Genomic DNA, 14,934 nt, shown 5'->3' with positions numbered 1-14,934 from the left:
TATTCATGACAAATGTACTTATTGCAAAGTTTTTCCGGTTCAATTGTACATAAACTTGTGTTTCCTGTAAAAATAAACCAAATATAAAATTTTACCTTTCAAGATCATTGCTAGAAGAATATTTTATAACTTTATAAATGTTTTGACAATTTAAACTATTAAAGTAAATCAAAACTAGGAATGTCAGATTTTATTTCAATTTTAAAGTTTCCTTTTCCTTACAATTATTTATATATGTACTTTTCTATTTTATAGGGATAAAATTAAAAATTAAATACCAATAAATCAAGTATTATAAAAAAAATAGACACCTATATGATAAGGATCAAATTTTTTTCTATATTTTAAATAAAAAAAAATCAATTATTATTACTATTATTTTTATTTCTCTTCTCTCTCATCTTTTGGAAAGCTATAAAATCGTAAATTTGGAAAAAAATTCTTTAATTTGCCACAATTTATATATTGACACTTGTCGCCAGACTTTTTTTAATCGATTTAGACGCATTATAATAAAAATGACTTTTTGTCATAAAAGCACTAATCGCGGTAACAGAAAATTTTCCACTGACAGACAATAGTAAATGTGACAATACTGACAATTAACGATATCGGATTTTGAACGGCAGTAGTTATGTGGTAGGTAGTTATTGCAGCTCTGACATAATCTTGTCTTAAAAAACGTAACCGCTTTCGTCGTTTTAAAAAAACATTTCTCCTATATAATTCTAAGTTGAAACTGTGACTTGATAAATGGGGCGAGTGATAACAATATTATTTTATCATTAATCGTTATACCGGTAACGTTTAGAGTTTAGACTTGACGACTACAACGCGTCTCAATAAAGATGTTTCGTGGCTACTCGTTAGTTGTACGTAGGTACTAAGTACTCGATACATAAATATTAAATACGTTAAATCAATAAATAGTAATAATTATTAATGATTACTGGCTTTGTGGACAATCGTAATGTAGTCATCGTGGCTTTATCGTTTTGAAATAGTTATACGCCGTCGCTTTTGAACATGTTTTCAAACTATACTCGGGGCCCATTACAGTCATTATTATTATTAAAATGAATACATTCTGCCCGGAATTATACAATTTGTCTTTCACGCCGACTATGGATTTTCAGTGATGTCTTGACCTAGTCAGTAGTCTTCAAATTCAAAATGACAACTTCCTTGCACGTCGTTATAACGTGCGTGAAGTTACTCCTGTTGCCATCCTAGTGAGTTGAAATCCAATGTGGGATCGTCATTGTTATTCGCCGTCTTAAAAAATTTTGTTTTTCTCATTATTTATCCACAATCATGTTCATTAAATTGTTGTCTTATTTTATTTCGACAGTTTTTCAACTGATTTCGAGGTGCATCGCAACTGGCTGGCCACCACGTACAGTCTACCCATATCGCAGTGGTATTCAGCTAAACATTCGGAATGGACAATCGACTATCCTCCACTGTTTGCGTGGTTTGAATACTTTTTAGCTCAAATTGCTGCCTTTGTTGATATTGACATGTTGTCAATACACAATCGTAACTATTCATCAAATGCCACTGTATTCTTTCAGCGGCTCAGCGTCATCATTACTGATTTTGTGTTTTATTATGGATCTCGAAAGTAAATATCATTCAAATTGAATGACAATGTTTTATGATTTTGACTATTAAATACTTGTTATATGTTAAGATATTATTTCATTTTACCACTGAGATGAATAACCCAATATTAATTAATATTTTGTGTTAACTTAAACAGTTAAACATAGCATTTTAAAAGTAACTTAAAAACCGTTAATAATAAATAAGTTAAAATTAACAATGCTGTTTAAATATTTTGCAAACAAATTTCCTCTTTGCTAAGTCTAATAGTATATTTTTCTATTGATTGAAATTAAATTATAAATATTAGTATTTACATAGAATATGATATTATTCAAATTTATGAAGTACCCAATATAAACAATAAAGATAACAGACTGTCACTGTTATAGCAGTCATACTAATTTAAGGTGTAATACTATGATGACTGCTATAACAGTTATACATTTAAAAATCGTAAAAACGGTATAACCTCTATAGCAGCCATATTAGTTATAAGTTTATTGTATTAAGACAAATTTAATGTCTACTTATGACTTACAGTATGGTCAGGTAAAATGAAACAGATGACTTATTTTTATGAGCCATTTTCAAAATTTGTTAAAATTTGACTGTTGCTGAAATTACAGCCAGGTACCTGACGATAGCAGTCCTGTTCATCAACGTGTTAAAATTGCCTTTCGAATTTCCTATTATAGATTTATTTATCGTTGTCCTAAATTTTTTCATTAATTACTTTATGAATATTTATTGCAAAAATAACATTTTAATTAATTTTTTTTTTTACATATACATAACTTAAATTCTCATATATCTAACCTATAATGTATTTTATTAAATGGAGCAATAGCTTGTTAAGTATACTAGTATAAAACTATGAGTGGTTTTTTATTAGTTAAATTTGAAAATGTAAATAATAACATTTCTTTAACAACTAAAATAATTTAATAGTTTTTAACTAGTAATATTTAATAGAATAATGTGATGGTCGATGGATAAACATTTTCAAAACATCTGATATACTATATAATAAATATGAAATTGATATTATTTTTAGATGCGCTCAGTCAATCGCATTACTTGTGAAATCAACAAAGACTAAAAAGAAAAAACCTATGGATGAAAGTAACATTTCTGTTTTTGTCATTGAACTCTTGTTAATAGCTAATGTAACATTATTGCTCATTGACCAAATACACTTTCAGTACAATGGCTTTCTTTTCGGTATTTTACTTATATCAATATCTCACATTTTAAAGGTAAAAAATATTACTTTTAAACTATAGTTTAAATTTCTAATAGACAGTGTTATTTTGGCTAATGTTGTTGCTTTTTCTAGAGTGAAAACTATCGAGGTGCATTTTGGTTTACGGTTTTGTTAAATTTCAAACATATTTATTTATACTTGGCACCAGCATTTTTTGTTTATTTATTAAGACACTTTTGTCTTCAAAAAAATATTCAATTTGCATTGAAAAGACTTATAAAATTAGGTTTAATAGTTCTTGGTGTATCCAGTATCTCATTTGGCCCTTTTATATTCAATGGTCAAATTTTACAGGTACTATTAGAATATTAACTATACATAAACCTTAGTTCTAATAATTTAATTTATTTTTTAGGTTTTTAAACAGCTATTTCCATTTAAACGAGGTTTATCACATGCCTATTGGGCACCAAATTTTTGGGCTTTGTATAATACAGCTGATATTGGTGCTAAAATTACATGTATTTATAAATTCAATTTTTTGATATAAATTTTTATATTCCTATACTAATTTTCTAATTAAGAATTTTTTCAGATAAAGACTACGATTTAATAAAAAACAATAATTCAGCATCAATGACAAGAGGTTTAGTTCAAGAATTCGAACACACTGTTTTGCCATCAATAACTCCTCAGATTACTTTTGTCTTAACAATAATTTTTATGTTGGTAAGTTTTGGGTTATTTCTTGTTTGTTCTGAACTTAAAAAGTAAACATTTTTCTGTAGAAATATACTCTGTTTACAATGAGATCATTACTGGGTAGCTAAGTTGTGCACATGGGTAAGTGTGGCTCACTACACGATAGTGTAATAGTACAGATAGTTGCTTCGACCAAATAGGTGTTATTTGACCTTTGCCTGGCAAAAATTGTTTGCTGCCTGGTACTGATCTTATCTTCATCAGATAATAGTTATACTTAAATTAGATTTCTATTATAAAGAAAGTTTTAACAATCAATGGTCAAATGGTGTATAATGTGTTTATAATACACTTTAATAAATAACAATAAACTATAGATGATGGTTAAGATTCTATTGATTCTAATATGCTATTTTTGATTTTTTTGTTTATATGATATATATTATTGACCATTGCATTTATTAAAATATTGATTTGTCATTTTCAGCCATGTTTATATAAACTTTGGAAATCCAATAGAAATCCAATTGATTTTGTCCGATGCCTTGTGTTATGTGGTTTGACTTCATTTATGTTTGGTTGGCATGTTCACGAGAAAGCATTATTGCTAGCTGTCATACCATTAACGTAAGCCATTCAATGTTTCTTATTATCTAATACTTAAATAGAAACATGTTTATTTTTATTTACAGACTTCTAGTATTTTCCTCTACAAATGATTGTTCCATGTTTACAATGCTATCAACCATATCTACATATTCTGTTTTTCCATTATTGTTTAAACCATTTGAATTCATTACTAAATCACTATTACTTTTAGTTAATGTTTCATTTTTGTATAATACTGGTAAATTTAAATCATTGAATCGTATAGAAAAATTGTATTTAATAAGTCTAGGACCATTGTTGTTATTGACCGAGGTTGGATGGATGGTTTTAAGGTTTGATCAAAGATATCCATTTCTCCCATTGATGCTTACTTCATTCCATAATAGTATAGGTGTTTTTTATTGTTGGATAAAGTACTACTTTTATTATATTTGCCAATAAATTATAAAATTTTAATAATTTACACGTGTGCTGTTAAGAAAGAGGGCATTTTAAAAATAAGGATTTATCAATATTTGATTAAGAAATGTTTTAAAATTTTTCAATCATGTGATTATAAAGTTCAAATCTATTGTTCTTATGTTTATTATTTAACTAAAAATATATTTATATATGTTATTGTGGTATTGCACATTTGCACAGTAGAAAATTACTTAAATTTTCATAAATTCATGTTTATATTTTTCTCTATTCTGTTAACTACTATGTGAACATATAAAATACAAAACAATACTAGTTATTAAGAAATTGTAAATTATTTAGCTGTTAATAAATTAGTACTATTTTAATTTTAACATATTACCCACATACCAAGCCTTATATAGTTATATGTATTGTAAAAAATGTGTGACATTCATGAATTCTGCTTGAATATAATTAGATTTTCATTTATGATTGTTCTATATATAGGTATATAATACATATATGTATGTAGGTATAATAAATAATTATACAATATACATATAAATTGTGAATGTATAATGCCTATTGCCTGTTCCTATCTAATAAAAAGAGCCCGCTATACCTACATATACAAATTATACTATACATGATACATGTGCATAATGCATAAAGATGAATGACATAAAATGTCATTTAAGGTGTTAATTATTAATCATTCGTCGTCGTCGGCAAAGATTCGAACATTCTGGGTGACGGATAATAATACGTTCGTGTACGCTGGGAATTCTAAAATAAACCACAGATATACTCCTAATGTAATAATAAATTCCTACGGCGAGTGCGTTAATATTTTTGACACACTTTTGAAAGCCTCCCCCCCACCACCGACCCGTCAGTTAGGATCAAATGGTCTTTTTCGTCGTCTTCTCGTTATTACCATTATTATTATCGTTTTTTTCCTACCGCGTTTTCCATACGCAAAACATTATGATATCTATATCTAGTATGCACGTATTTATATACGATACAACTGGAAAATGCCAAAAATATCCCGGATAGATTTCCTGTCCGCGAGCCCCGGTTTGGTGGGGACGAGCTTAATTGCCGATCTCGAATCCGAACGGCGAACAGTCGTCCGGAGACGTTAGTGGGACCTCCGTCGCGTTATACATATATTATATTTTTGTAAGTACACCATCCATTCATAATATAAATTATAACACAATACTATGACTTACTGTACTCTAAATTTCGTTGATGTATCGTTGTAAATGCGTCCGCCAGACGCTTAATAATGAAATCTACTTGTTATTTTACTATATGTGTATGTATATTCACAAACATCGGGAGATTTCGTGACGGTGTGAAGGAACCCACCAAAAATCACACGTTGGAGTATTCGTGATTCGATCGAGGGTATAGGTGATGAAGGACGACGTCGGAAATAAACATAACATTTTCCGATGAAATCGATAACCTATAGTGTTCGTTCATCGGGTTAACGTCGTTCCGTCTTTGAATAATATACCTACCTAAAAATATGCGTTTCATGTTGGCTGCTTCAGAATAGAGGAGTTTTTCTGTTTTCGTCCACGCGTCGGAAAACGATATATTTCGATCACATACCATGACCATGTTTAATATCCTTGTTAAATTAAATAGTAGCAGCAGTTTTGAATTTTCCTTGAGTATTTATTCAGACCGTCACAATCGCGAGGGGTCTCACCAGTCACCACATTTATTCGGTGCAAAAAACCTACAACAGACGTCGGGGCTGTTGGATGCATATTATGTGTTAGAGAATTTTTTCGCAGTACCCATGTAAAATTGTCTGCTTTAGTATACAGTGTATATAGTGTAATATTACTAATCATATAGTTTTTTGTTGACAAAAAAAAATTGTTCTTGCTGGTCCATATAGGATTTTAAGGTGATTGATATACTGATATATTTGATAGGTATTTATTTATTAATTTATGTTTCGATATTGAATCTGATAGATTTCCCGGCGATAGTTTAGAAAACCGATCCGCGAATCGCGCATCCAACTATATAAAATAATGGACCATAATATGTGTTTTACTATATTGTATTACTGTTGAAATCCCGAACGATTTGTCTCTCTGCATAATACTATATACGCACTGGTATACTATGCGCGTTTTATATAAATAGATGCGTTAGGATTTTGTGGGTCGTAAAAAGGCAATGTTGGCAGCCCGAACCGGCAGCAGCTATTAATATCAACGGGATACACTGCCGCCGATCCCTCCCACATATTTTCAGAATTAACGTCTATCGGTCGTTTCTCCGCGAGAAATACATTTTCAAATAAAACCGCTAGGGATAGGGTGAACGAGATACCTACCCATTCCGTAAACTAGCGATTTACACGTTTCGAACGGGTTTTCATTTGGATTTTATTTGTTTACAGAGACTAGGCCCTAGACACACGCTTAATCATGTCTGACGAAGAAGAAGTGTACACGTAAGTCGTTTTATAAAATTAAATAATAATATTTCTACTGCAGATGAATATAGTATTTTATTAGCTAGGTATACAACAAGATAGGTTGGATAATTGAACTGTTTTTGTAATAAGGAATACGTTAGTAAATGATATTCACGAATATTATTGTTTATCTGGGACCTGGGTTATGATTTTAATTCGTTTAATATAATAAGTACATCGCATATATTTTATAATTTACGCTAATGTATTTTAAATAATTTCACTCCCTGAATAGTGGGTAGACAAGTATAGTGAAATTTGCATTATCTACGTAAAATGAATAGACAGTTATGACCCTGCTGTTCAGATCAAGTTTCATTCCAATACTGCACTATTACAAATTGCTATGATCTATTGTAATATTTACACATTTTTCGACGACCTTGTTATTTTATTTACCAGGCTATATTATTATCATTATTTTTATGTTTTAAATTACTCGACAATCACGACATTCTTAGTATTTATATGGCAGTAAATCGAATTGATTTTTCATATAAAAAGTTGACTTGTGCATGATTGTCCATTTCTAACAAAATAATAAAATATTTATAAATATTGTGTAGTATAAGCTGCCAATAGAATTAGATAATAGATTCTACATCGATATTTCTATTATACTGTAATTACGTTCATTGTCTTTAGTGTATACTTATTATTGTTTTTAAATCTATGTATTTTCTATTATCTAAGATAAATTTGTTTTCTCTTACCTAAATTATTACCTTTACTTATATTTTTGTAACAACTGACACGTGAAAAATAACTTTAAAAATCGTGATGACGTCTGGATAACTACACTTTTTATTAGACAAGTTGATACAATTTTTCTTGTAAACACTCTTTTAAAAACACTTATACAAACTACTATTTTACAAATTATGAGTACGGACGTTTTCACAATTTTTTTATAAATATTATTTTGGAATATTTATGGTTAGTGCAGATATAACTAGGAAAATTTTTAAATATTATAGGCTTTATCAATGTAATTAGGTACACATAAACATTTTATACATTTTACATTGAACTTAATATTATTTTTCAGTGATTCCGAAGAGGAAACGTAAGTTTCAAAATATTAAATCATTTTTGCGCTTTTAAATTGCTACTGCAAAAGCATTTGAAAAAGATTAGCGAGTAAAAATGTAAATGTAGGAGATACAAAAAAATTGTCTGTAGAGAGTGAAGAGTTTGAAAGAACAATTTCAAATGCATTGTACATATATATAAATGTTGAGCTAGAAATGAACTCTGTGACAAGAACTTAAAATTTATAGCGTTATATAAACGATTTATTAATAAATGTTTGCCAAGGAATTCACTTGCAATTTTAATTTCGATTTTCAGTCACTTGATTTTATTTCATTAGCTTCAACTTGCTTATTTTTGCACGCTTTTCAAAATTGTAAATACGTTATAAGCCAAATGATTTTGTGTATGAGCACCCGAATTGTTTATTTGGCTTATTCCTTATTAATAGAGTGTACAACGTAATGTGGTCGTAATTATTTTTACATTTCATTATAAATATACCTATATATTTTTATAATAATATATAAATTCTACAAAATGTTGAATATTTTGTACATTGCACTTTGATTATATAATTATTTATAACTATTTTGTAATTATATATAGGTAGTTTAAAATGCAATCATATCCGATTTCATAATTAATATAATAGCTTTACGAAGTAGCTACTGAAAGAAAGTAAAATTTTTAAATATAAATTAACGTCTGTACACTCTATATATGTTTGTGATATTCTTGGAATTTGTCTAAATCGTCAATTTTTGGCGCAGGCAACCGGAGCCTGAAAAAAGCAAAGAGTAAGTTTACTGCAGTGGGAGTTAAAGTAAAAATATGTACTGAGTTGATTCTAAAGTAGAAAGTAGAAAAGGCTTAGTGCAGAAAATCCATACAATAAGCCTTTAGTTTATGCAGTATTTTGTTTAGTAGAAAAATTAGAATGTAGACAAAATGGTATTAAATATTAATTTTATTAGTTCATTGGAAATTAGAAACTTTAGATGTTTATTCTAAAATATTAGATATAGTAATATTAAGATGTTTTGTATGTTTAGATATAGAACGATTAAAAACGAAGTTTTACTTGACTAATTTAATATGTGTTTTGAAGTATAAACATACATAAAACTGATTTTGTGTGCAAATTTTTTTAACAATAAATTTTGCGTGTCTTTACTATTTATTCATTTTGCCTGGCTATAGGCCACATGGCATCGTTACTAAAAATTATTTTTATTCTGACAATATATCCTGTTACAGTTAACTGGTGCCAAATTTCAAATGACCCATTTATTAATCACACATTATAAATAACAAGCCCCCCGCAGGGGAAAATAACATCAGTGTCATCAACCCATAAAAAACACAATGTATTGATATCGAAACTAATATATATTTTTCTTTTACTTTTTCTTTTTGCAAACTTTAGTGGAGATGGAGATCCCGAATTCGTTAAGGTAATTGGTCTATTTTCTGTTAATATTTTATGTAATTTCATAAATATTTACATTTTGCCTAGCTGTATTGAATTATTTTTATAATTGACCAATGATTTTTGATTTTAACCAGAGGCAAGAATTAAAATCTTCAGCCTTAGACGAGCAGCTTAAAGAGTACATTCAAGAATGGCGCAAACAGCGGTCAAAGGAAGAAGACGACTTGAAAAAGTTGAAGGAAAAACAAGCCAAGCGCAAGGTTATGCGAGCGGAAGAAGAGAAAAGAATGGCCGAGAGAAAGAAGCAAGAAGAAGAACGCAGACAGAGAGAAGTCGAGGAAAAGAAACAGAAAGACATCGAAGAAAAACGTAAACGCCTAGAAGAGGCCGAGAAAAAACGGCAAGCTATGATGGCTGCTCTTAAGGAACAAACCAACAAATCAAAAGGACCCAACTTCACCATCAGCAAAAAAGAAGGCGTAAGTGTTTAATTCAATCGTTGTCGAGGAACTTGATTTGTTTTCTTACAGTAATGTAATTTGAATTATTTTGTTTAATATTTCATAATATTATATTATAGGCATTGAGTATGACATCTGCCCAACTTGAACGCAACAAAACCAGAGAACAGATCGAAGAAGAAAAGAAAATATCGTTGAGCTTCAGAATCAAACCGTTGAACATCGAAGGATTCTCTGTGCAAAAACTCCAATTCAAAGCCACCGAACTCTGGGACCAGATCATCAAGCTGGAAACAGAAAAGTACGATTTGGAGGAAAGACAGAAGCGACAAGATTACGACGTGAGTATTTATTATCTGTAGATGATCAGGCGCGTAGCCAGGAATTTCAAAGGGGAGGGGGTGTTATTAAAAATTAATTGATAAAATTATACATACAAAATTAATAACTTTACGTATACTTTATTGTCTTTATTGTACAAACGCATTACAAGTGAATAGATAATGTTTTATAAGAAAAAATTTAAATATTATTATTATTAATAAAAAAAAATGTAAATCTACGAGTATATACCACGGCTGCGGGGGGTGTTACTACATCTGTATAACACCCCCCTGGCTACGCGCTTGGGTTATATAATATTTTGTATTTTGTATGTATATTTTAAGCTCCCATATATTAGTAGTCGTAATATTTTGGTATCTAATGCAATAATAATTATTTGTATTTCAGTTGAAAGAGTTGAAAGAACGTCAGAAGCAACAACTCCGCCACAAGGCCCTAAAGAAGGGTCTCGACCCTGAAGCCCTTACCGGCAAATACCCAGTAAGTGTGCATTATATAACATAATGATCGTATATATTTTGTATATTATATGACTCTACTATTTGGTTGTCGTTAGCTTAACATGTTTGTATTCGTTTACTTAGCCCAAGATCCAAGTCGCTTCCAAGTACGAGAGGCGAGTGGATACGAGGTCTTATGATGACAAAAAGAAGCTGTTCGAAGGAGTAAGTGTACACGTATATTATATAAACGTATAATCTATACAGAGATGTTAACGAAATAAATAGGGTCTGGAAGAGTTGATAGGCGAAAAGTCCGAGTCTAACTGGAATCGTAAATACGAACAATTCATGAAAAGAAGTAGAAGTACGTAAATATGTAGCGAATTTCGGCATGCTTTTCCCTTACAGCCAGAAAGAACCTGTCATATTTTATAACTGTCCATCAAGAGTAATGCAAAATCTGTATATTCTCTCTCGTTTCCCTACCCAGCCTATTGGCTATTACACCCGATTATAGATGTCCGTGTTTATAACACTTAGTTTTGGCCAAATTTGTGTTTTTTTTTTTACCTGCATGCCCGAACCTTTTCCTATTTTTTTGTTTGAATTTTTTAGGGTTATATGGAAACCACTAAAGAATCGATGGAAAAACAATGGACAGAAAAAAGTGACCAATTCGGTGGCCGCGCTAAGGGTAAGTAATAAACTAGCTTTTATATAGTCTGTATATACAATATACTAGAGGTTCATCGTCGTATTTTTTGATTTCAAAGTTATTTAGATTTCGTTCTAAAGTTACTTATGAGTTATGACTTATGAATTATGAATCACTGTAACCGAGTAATTTTGGTCGTGATTATATTGATTATTCACGCTGTTAAATTCCATCTCACTTAGTGTATGTGTTTACGTATATTAATCACAATATATCGTATAAAATACAAGCTATAAAGATTTTACAGCTTGTTTAAACTGTTCGGTGATTCTCAAAATCGTTGTATCTTCAGTTGTTAGATTCCTACGCATATTATTATTTATATTATACGCACATATGATACATCATATATTTTCTGTTTTATATTTAGCTTGCCAAATTATAGCTGATTTCAAATAAAGATATTATTTGATGTTTATGTAGAAAAGATTTTCTTAGACAATTTTAATTAAGAATTTTTTTCACAATCCTTGATCTATTAATAATTCTAAATACTTTGATTGTTATACAAAAATTGATCGTTTACTTACCTACCGTGTTTATAAAAACAAACATGTAAACATTTACTGTTTGCCACTTTCAACAACAAGGTAAAGTCATAACAATATTATTACAGTAGTTTCTCGACGTCTCAACAGTATAATGCAAGCCTGGATTAAGGGGAGCCAAGTGGGTCACGGTCCCGGGGCCCATTGATTTTGAGGGCTCATATTTATCTCCAAAATATATTTTTTTAATTTGTTTAAAAGAGTTCTAAAAAAAAATGATTTTAGTGGATATAGTAATTAGTAGGTAATTAATAATTATAAAATAAAAATTTTCTTAATTTTATATCACAAAAAATTACTAAATGATAATAAATATTAAATTTATATCCTAATTTCTAATAGTTGATAGCATAGTAATAATTTATATTAGGTATTTTTGGTTTATTTATATGAGGTACCCACTGGGGCGGATCCAGAAATTCATCAAGGGGGGGGGGGTAATTAAAATATATCCATCAGATACTATTCATACCTACTTAATAACATACTTATTAATATAAATATTAATTACTTATATTATTTACTTATTATAATATTCACCATTTAGAATTTATTCTTACAAACTGGTATCAATGACAACATTTTTATACTTTTATAAATTTATAAAATTTAAATATAATAAGCTCAAGGGGGGTATTTACCCTTTTACCCCTCCCTTGGATCCGCCACACATATTGGGTACCCATACATAATATTAAAATGATTTTACAGAAAATCATTGCAGGAAGTATTTCGAAACATTTTAATTGCTCTGATTATATTTAACTATCCCAGTGGCCAATTGTTTAGCCTAAAGAACATTTTCCAAGTCAACAAGAACAAAAAATAAAAATAGAGCAAACTAGATTCAAGAAAATTTAACTTAATGATAGTGAACTCAAAAAATGATATTTTGCAATTGATCGATTTTAATGAAACTATACAACAATTTGCCAAAGAAGAAAATTTAAAGTTATAATTCTTTAATAACAAATACAGCGTTTATATAATATATATATACAAAATATGTGTACAATAAATTATTAATTTATATAGCCTTATATAATTGGCTTACATATATATATGTATATTGTATATTGTACTGTACAAATTTTACAATAATAATATACGGTCTTTAAAATTTAATAATACAATTTTTGAAGTTAAGGTTTTAAGGGGGCCCGCTAAGTTTATGGTATCCTAGGGCCTAATCGATTCTTAATCCGTGTTTGGTATAATGTAAAGATTTATATGTAAGTAGTAACTAGCTATTGTATATCAGCTGACAGCTATCCACAAAGAATTATAACTAAATTAAATTGTTTGTCTCTCACTTAATTATTGAGAAGTCGAGAATTTACCAGAATTATTCACCTTTTACTGCTTTTTTTTTGCCATTATATGTATTTCACGTTAATTATGAATGAATATATCCCTTACCATCTAACTTACCTATATACCTATTTACCTTTTTTCATCAATAATTTTACGAAACCAGAAAAAATCGTGTTTCTCTGATCTAAAAACATGTTAATTAAACTTCTTGCGTGCCGTTTTCGCAGGACGGTTACCGAAATGGTTCGGCGAACGTCCGGGCAAGAAGAAGGATGACCCAGACACACCCGAAGAAGAAGAGCTCAAGAAAAACGAGGAAGACGAAGAACCGTTTGGCCTCGACGACGAAGAAGCTGAAGAAGAAGTAAATATACCTGTGATATTTACCACGATATTAGTTTATGATTGTCTGTTAAATGTTATTTATTAATCCATTGCGATTATTTTATAGGTCGAAGAGGAAGAAGAGGAGGAAGAAGAAGAGGAAGAGGAGGAAGAAGAGGAGGAAGAGGAAGAAGAAGAGGAAGAGGAAGAAGAAGAGGAAGAATAATAATTATAATTCCGCAATTAAAAAATATCTGAAAGACCAATATTTCAAAAAAAAAAAATCACGAATGAAATGAATTTAACTTATATACTCCTGCCTCAATGTAAAAAATATTTATTAAATGAATAATTGTACCATTTAAATACTGTTTGTTTGTACAGGACAAAAGATTAACAATAAACATTTGAGGATGAAGTTTATAGATTATTAAGTATTTAAGTATAATATATAGGAATTTATTTATATGGACGACAATCGGCGATACTATTGGCGCGGACGGGACATATTATTATTGTCAATCCCGTTATTGTCCTTAATATAATTTATTGAAAAAAAAAACTTGTGAATTTAAACGAGTCGTATTTAATTTAATTTTAAATGTTTTATATAAATTTATTGACTTCTATAGATGAAGTTTGTTTGATATTTTTAAATTTATAACCGACATTAAAAACGTCTTGTTTAATATTATTATATTATATTTATTTGTGTATATACAATTATACAATCTTATATTATACGTTAAACGTATATATATATAAAAGGGTACCTAAAATACCGTGTTCAGTACCTACAATCTATTATATGAGATTCGGAATTGTTTAGTGAATTAAAAAAAAATTAATATATTATTGATGGAAAAAAGTAATTTAAATCTCAAACGGTTATAACTTATAATATAATATTATATTAAATATTAATATATAATATTATACTTATACCTAATTAGGAAGGATGTGAAAATAATGATTAATGAATAGCTACACTGATAATTGCATATGATTACTCTCTATTTATGTATATTATATTTAGTTAGTTAAAATTATAATTTTATTGTCTTAATATATTTTCTAAGGCATTGAGTAGGGCTTGAAACGAATTAGGTGTGGCTGTACCAGCTTTACGAGTACTCAAAGAGTCTATATTTACTATTTAGTTAAATAATAAACTTACCTACATACCTAATAAATCGCTTATGACTTATAAGTTTTAGACACGGTTGTTAGTTTGTTACGAAATAGCATCAAGTTAAATAGGACCAAAAGCCTATTAAGCC

At 29.2% G+C, this 14,934-nt stretch overlaps 2 protein-coding genes across 7 annotated transcripts; both read left to right on the top strand.

The window, feature by feature from the left end:
• Positions 1-776: 776 nt before the first annotated feature.
• Positions 777-5,014, top strand: LOC132929585 (probable dolichyl pyrophosphate Glc1Man9GlcNAc2 alpha-1,3-glucosyltransferase). 2 transcript variants are annotated; one of them, XM_060995036.1, is made up of 8 exons: positions 777-1,232; positions 1,352-1,624; positions 2,663-2,864; positions 2,945-3,166; positions 3,228-3,333; positions 3,408-3,541; positions 4,002-4,141; positions 4,207-5,014. In XM_060995036.1, exons 1-8 carry the CDS (start codon positions 1,174-1,176, stop codon positions 4,562-4,564), a joined length of 1,494 nt encoding a protein of 497 aa, XP_060851019.1. In that variant the 5' UTR covers positions 777-1,173; the 3' UTR covers positions 4,565-5,014. The 2 variants fall into 2 exon arrangements, with proteins under 2 accessions (XP_060851019.1, XP_060851020.1); XM_060995037.1 differs by having other exon boundaries at positions 784-880.
• A 537-nt stretch (positions 5,015-5,551) lies between these two features.
• Positions 5,552-14,072, top strand: LOC132929587 (troponin T). 5 transcript variants are annotated; one of them, XM_060995041.1, is made up of 12 exons: positions 5,552-5,710; positions 6,960-7,013; positions 8,086-8,103; positions 8,843-8,869; positions 9,499-9,526; positions 9,639-9,983; positions 10,085-10,306; positions 10,698-10,790; positions 10,895-10,975; positions 11,369-11,447; positions 13,558-13,694; positions 13,782-14,072. In XM_060995041.1, the coding sequence occupies exons 2-12, from the start codon at positions 6,988-6,990 to the stop codon at positions 13,878-13,880; spliced, it is 1,155 nt and encodes a 384-aa protein (XP_060851024.1). In that variant the 5' UTR covers positions 5,552-5,710; positions 6,960-6,987; the 3' UTR covers positions 13,881-14,072. The 5 variants fall into 5 exon arrangements, with proteins under 5 accessions (XP_060851024.1, XP_060851025.1, XP_060851026.1 ...); XM_060995042.1 differs by lacking the exon at positions 11,369-11,447 and adding an exon at positions 11,039-11,117; XM_060995043.1 differs by lacking the exon at positions 8,843-8,869.
• Positions 14,073-14,934: the final 862 nt, after the last annotated feature.

This window comes from Rhopalosiphum padi, chromosome 4, assembly GCF_020882245.1.
Source record: "Rhopalosiphum padi isolate XX-2018 chromosome 4, ASM2088224v1, whole genome shotgun sequence".
NCBI lineage: Eukaryota > Metazoa > Arthropoda > Insecta > Hemiptera > Aphididae > Rhopalosiphum > Rhopalosiphum padi.
Note: the sequence above shows the minus strand (reverse complement) of the source record. Positions and strands in the feature narration are given on the sequence as shown.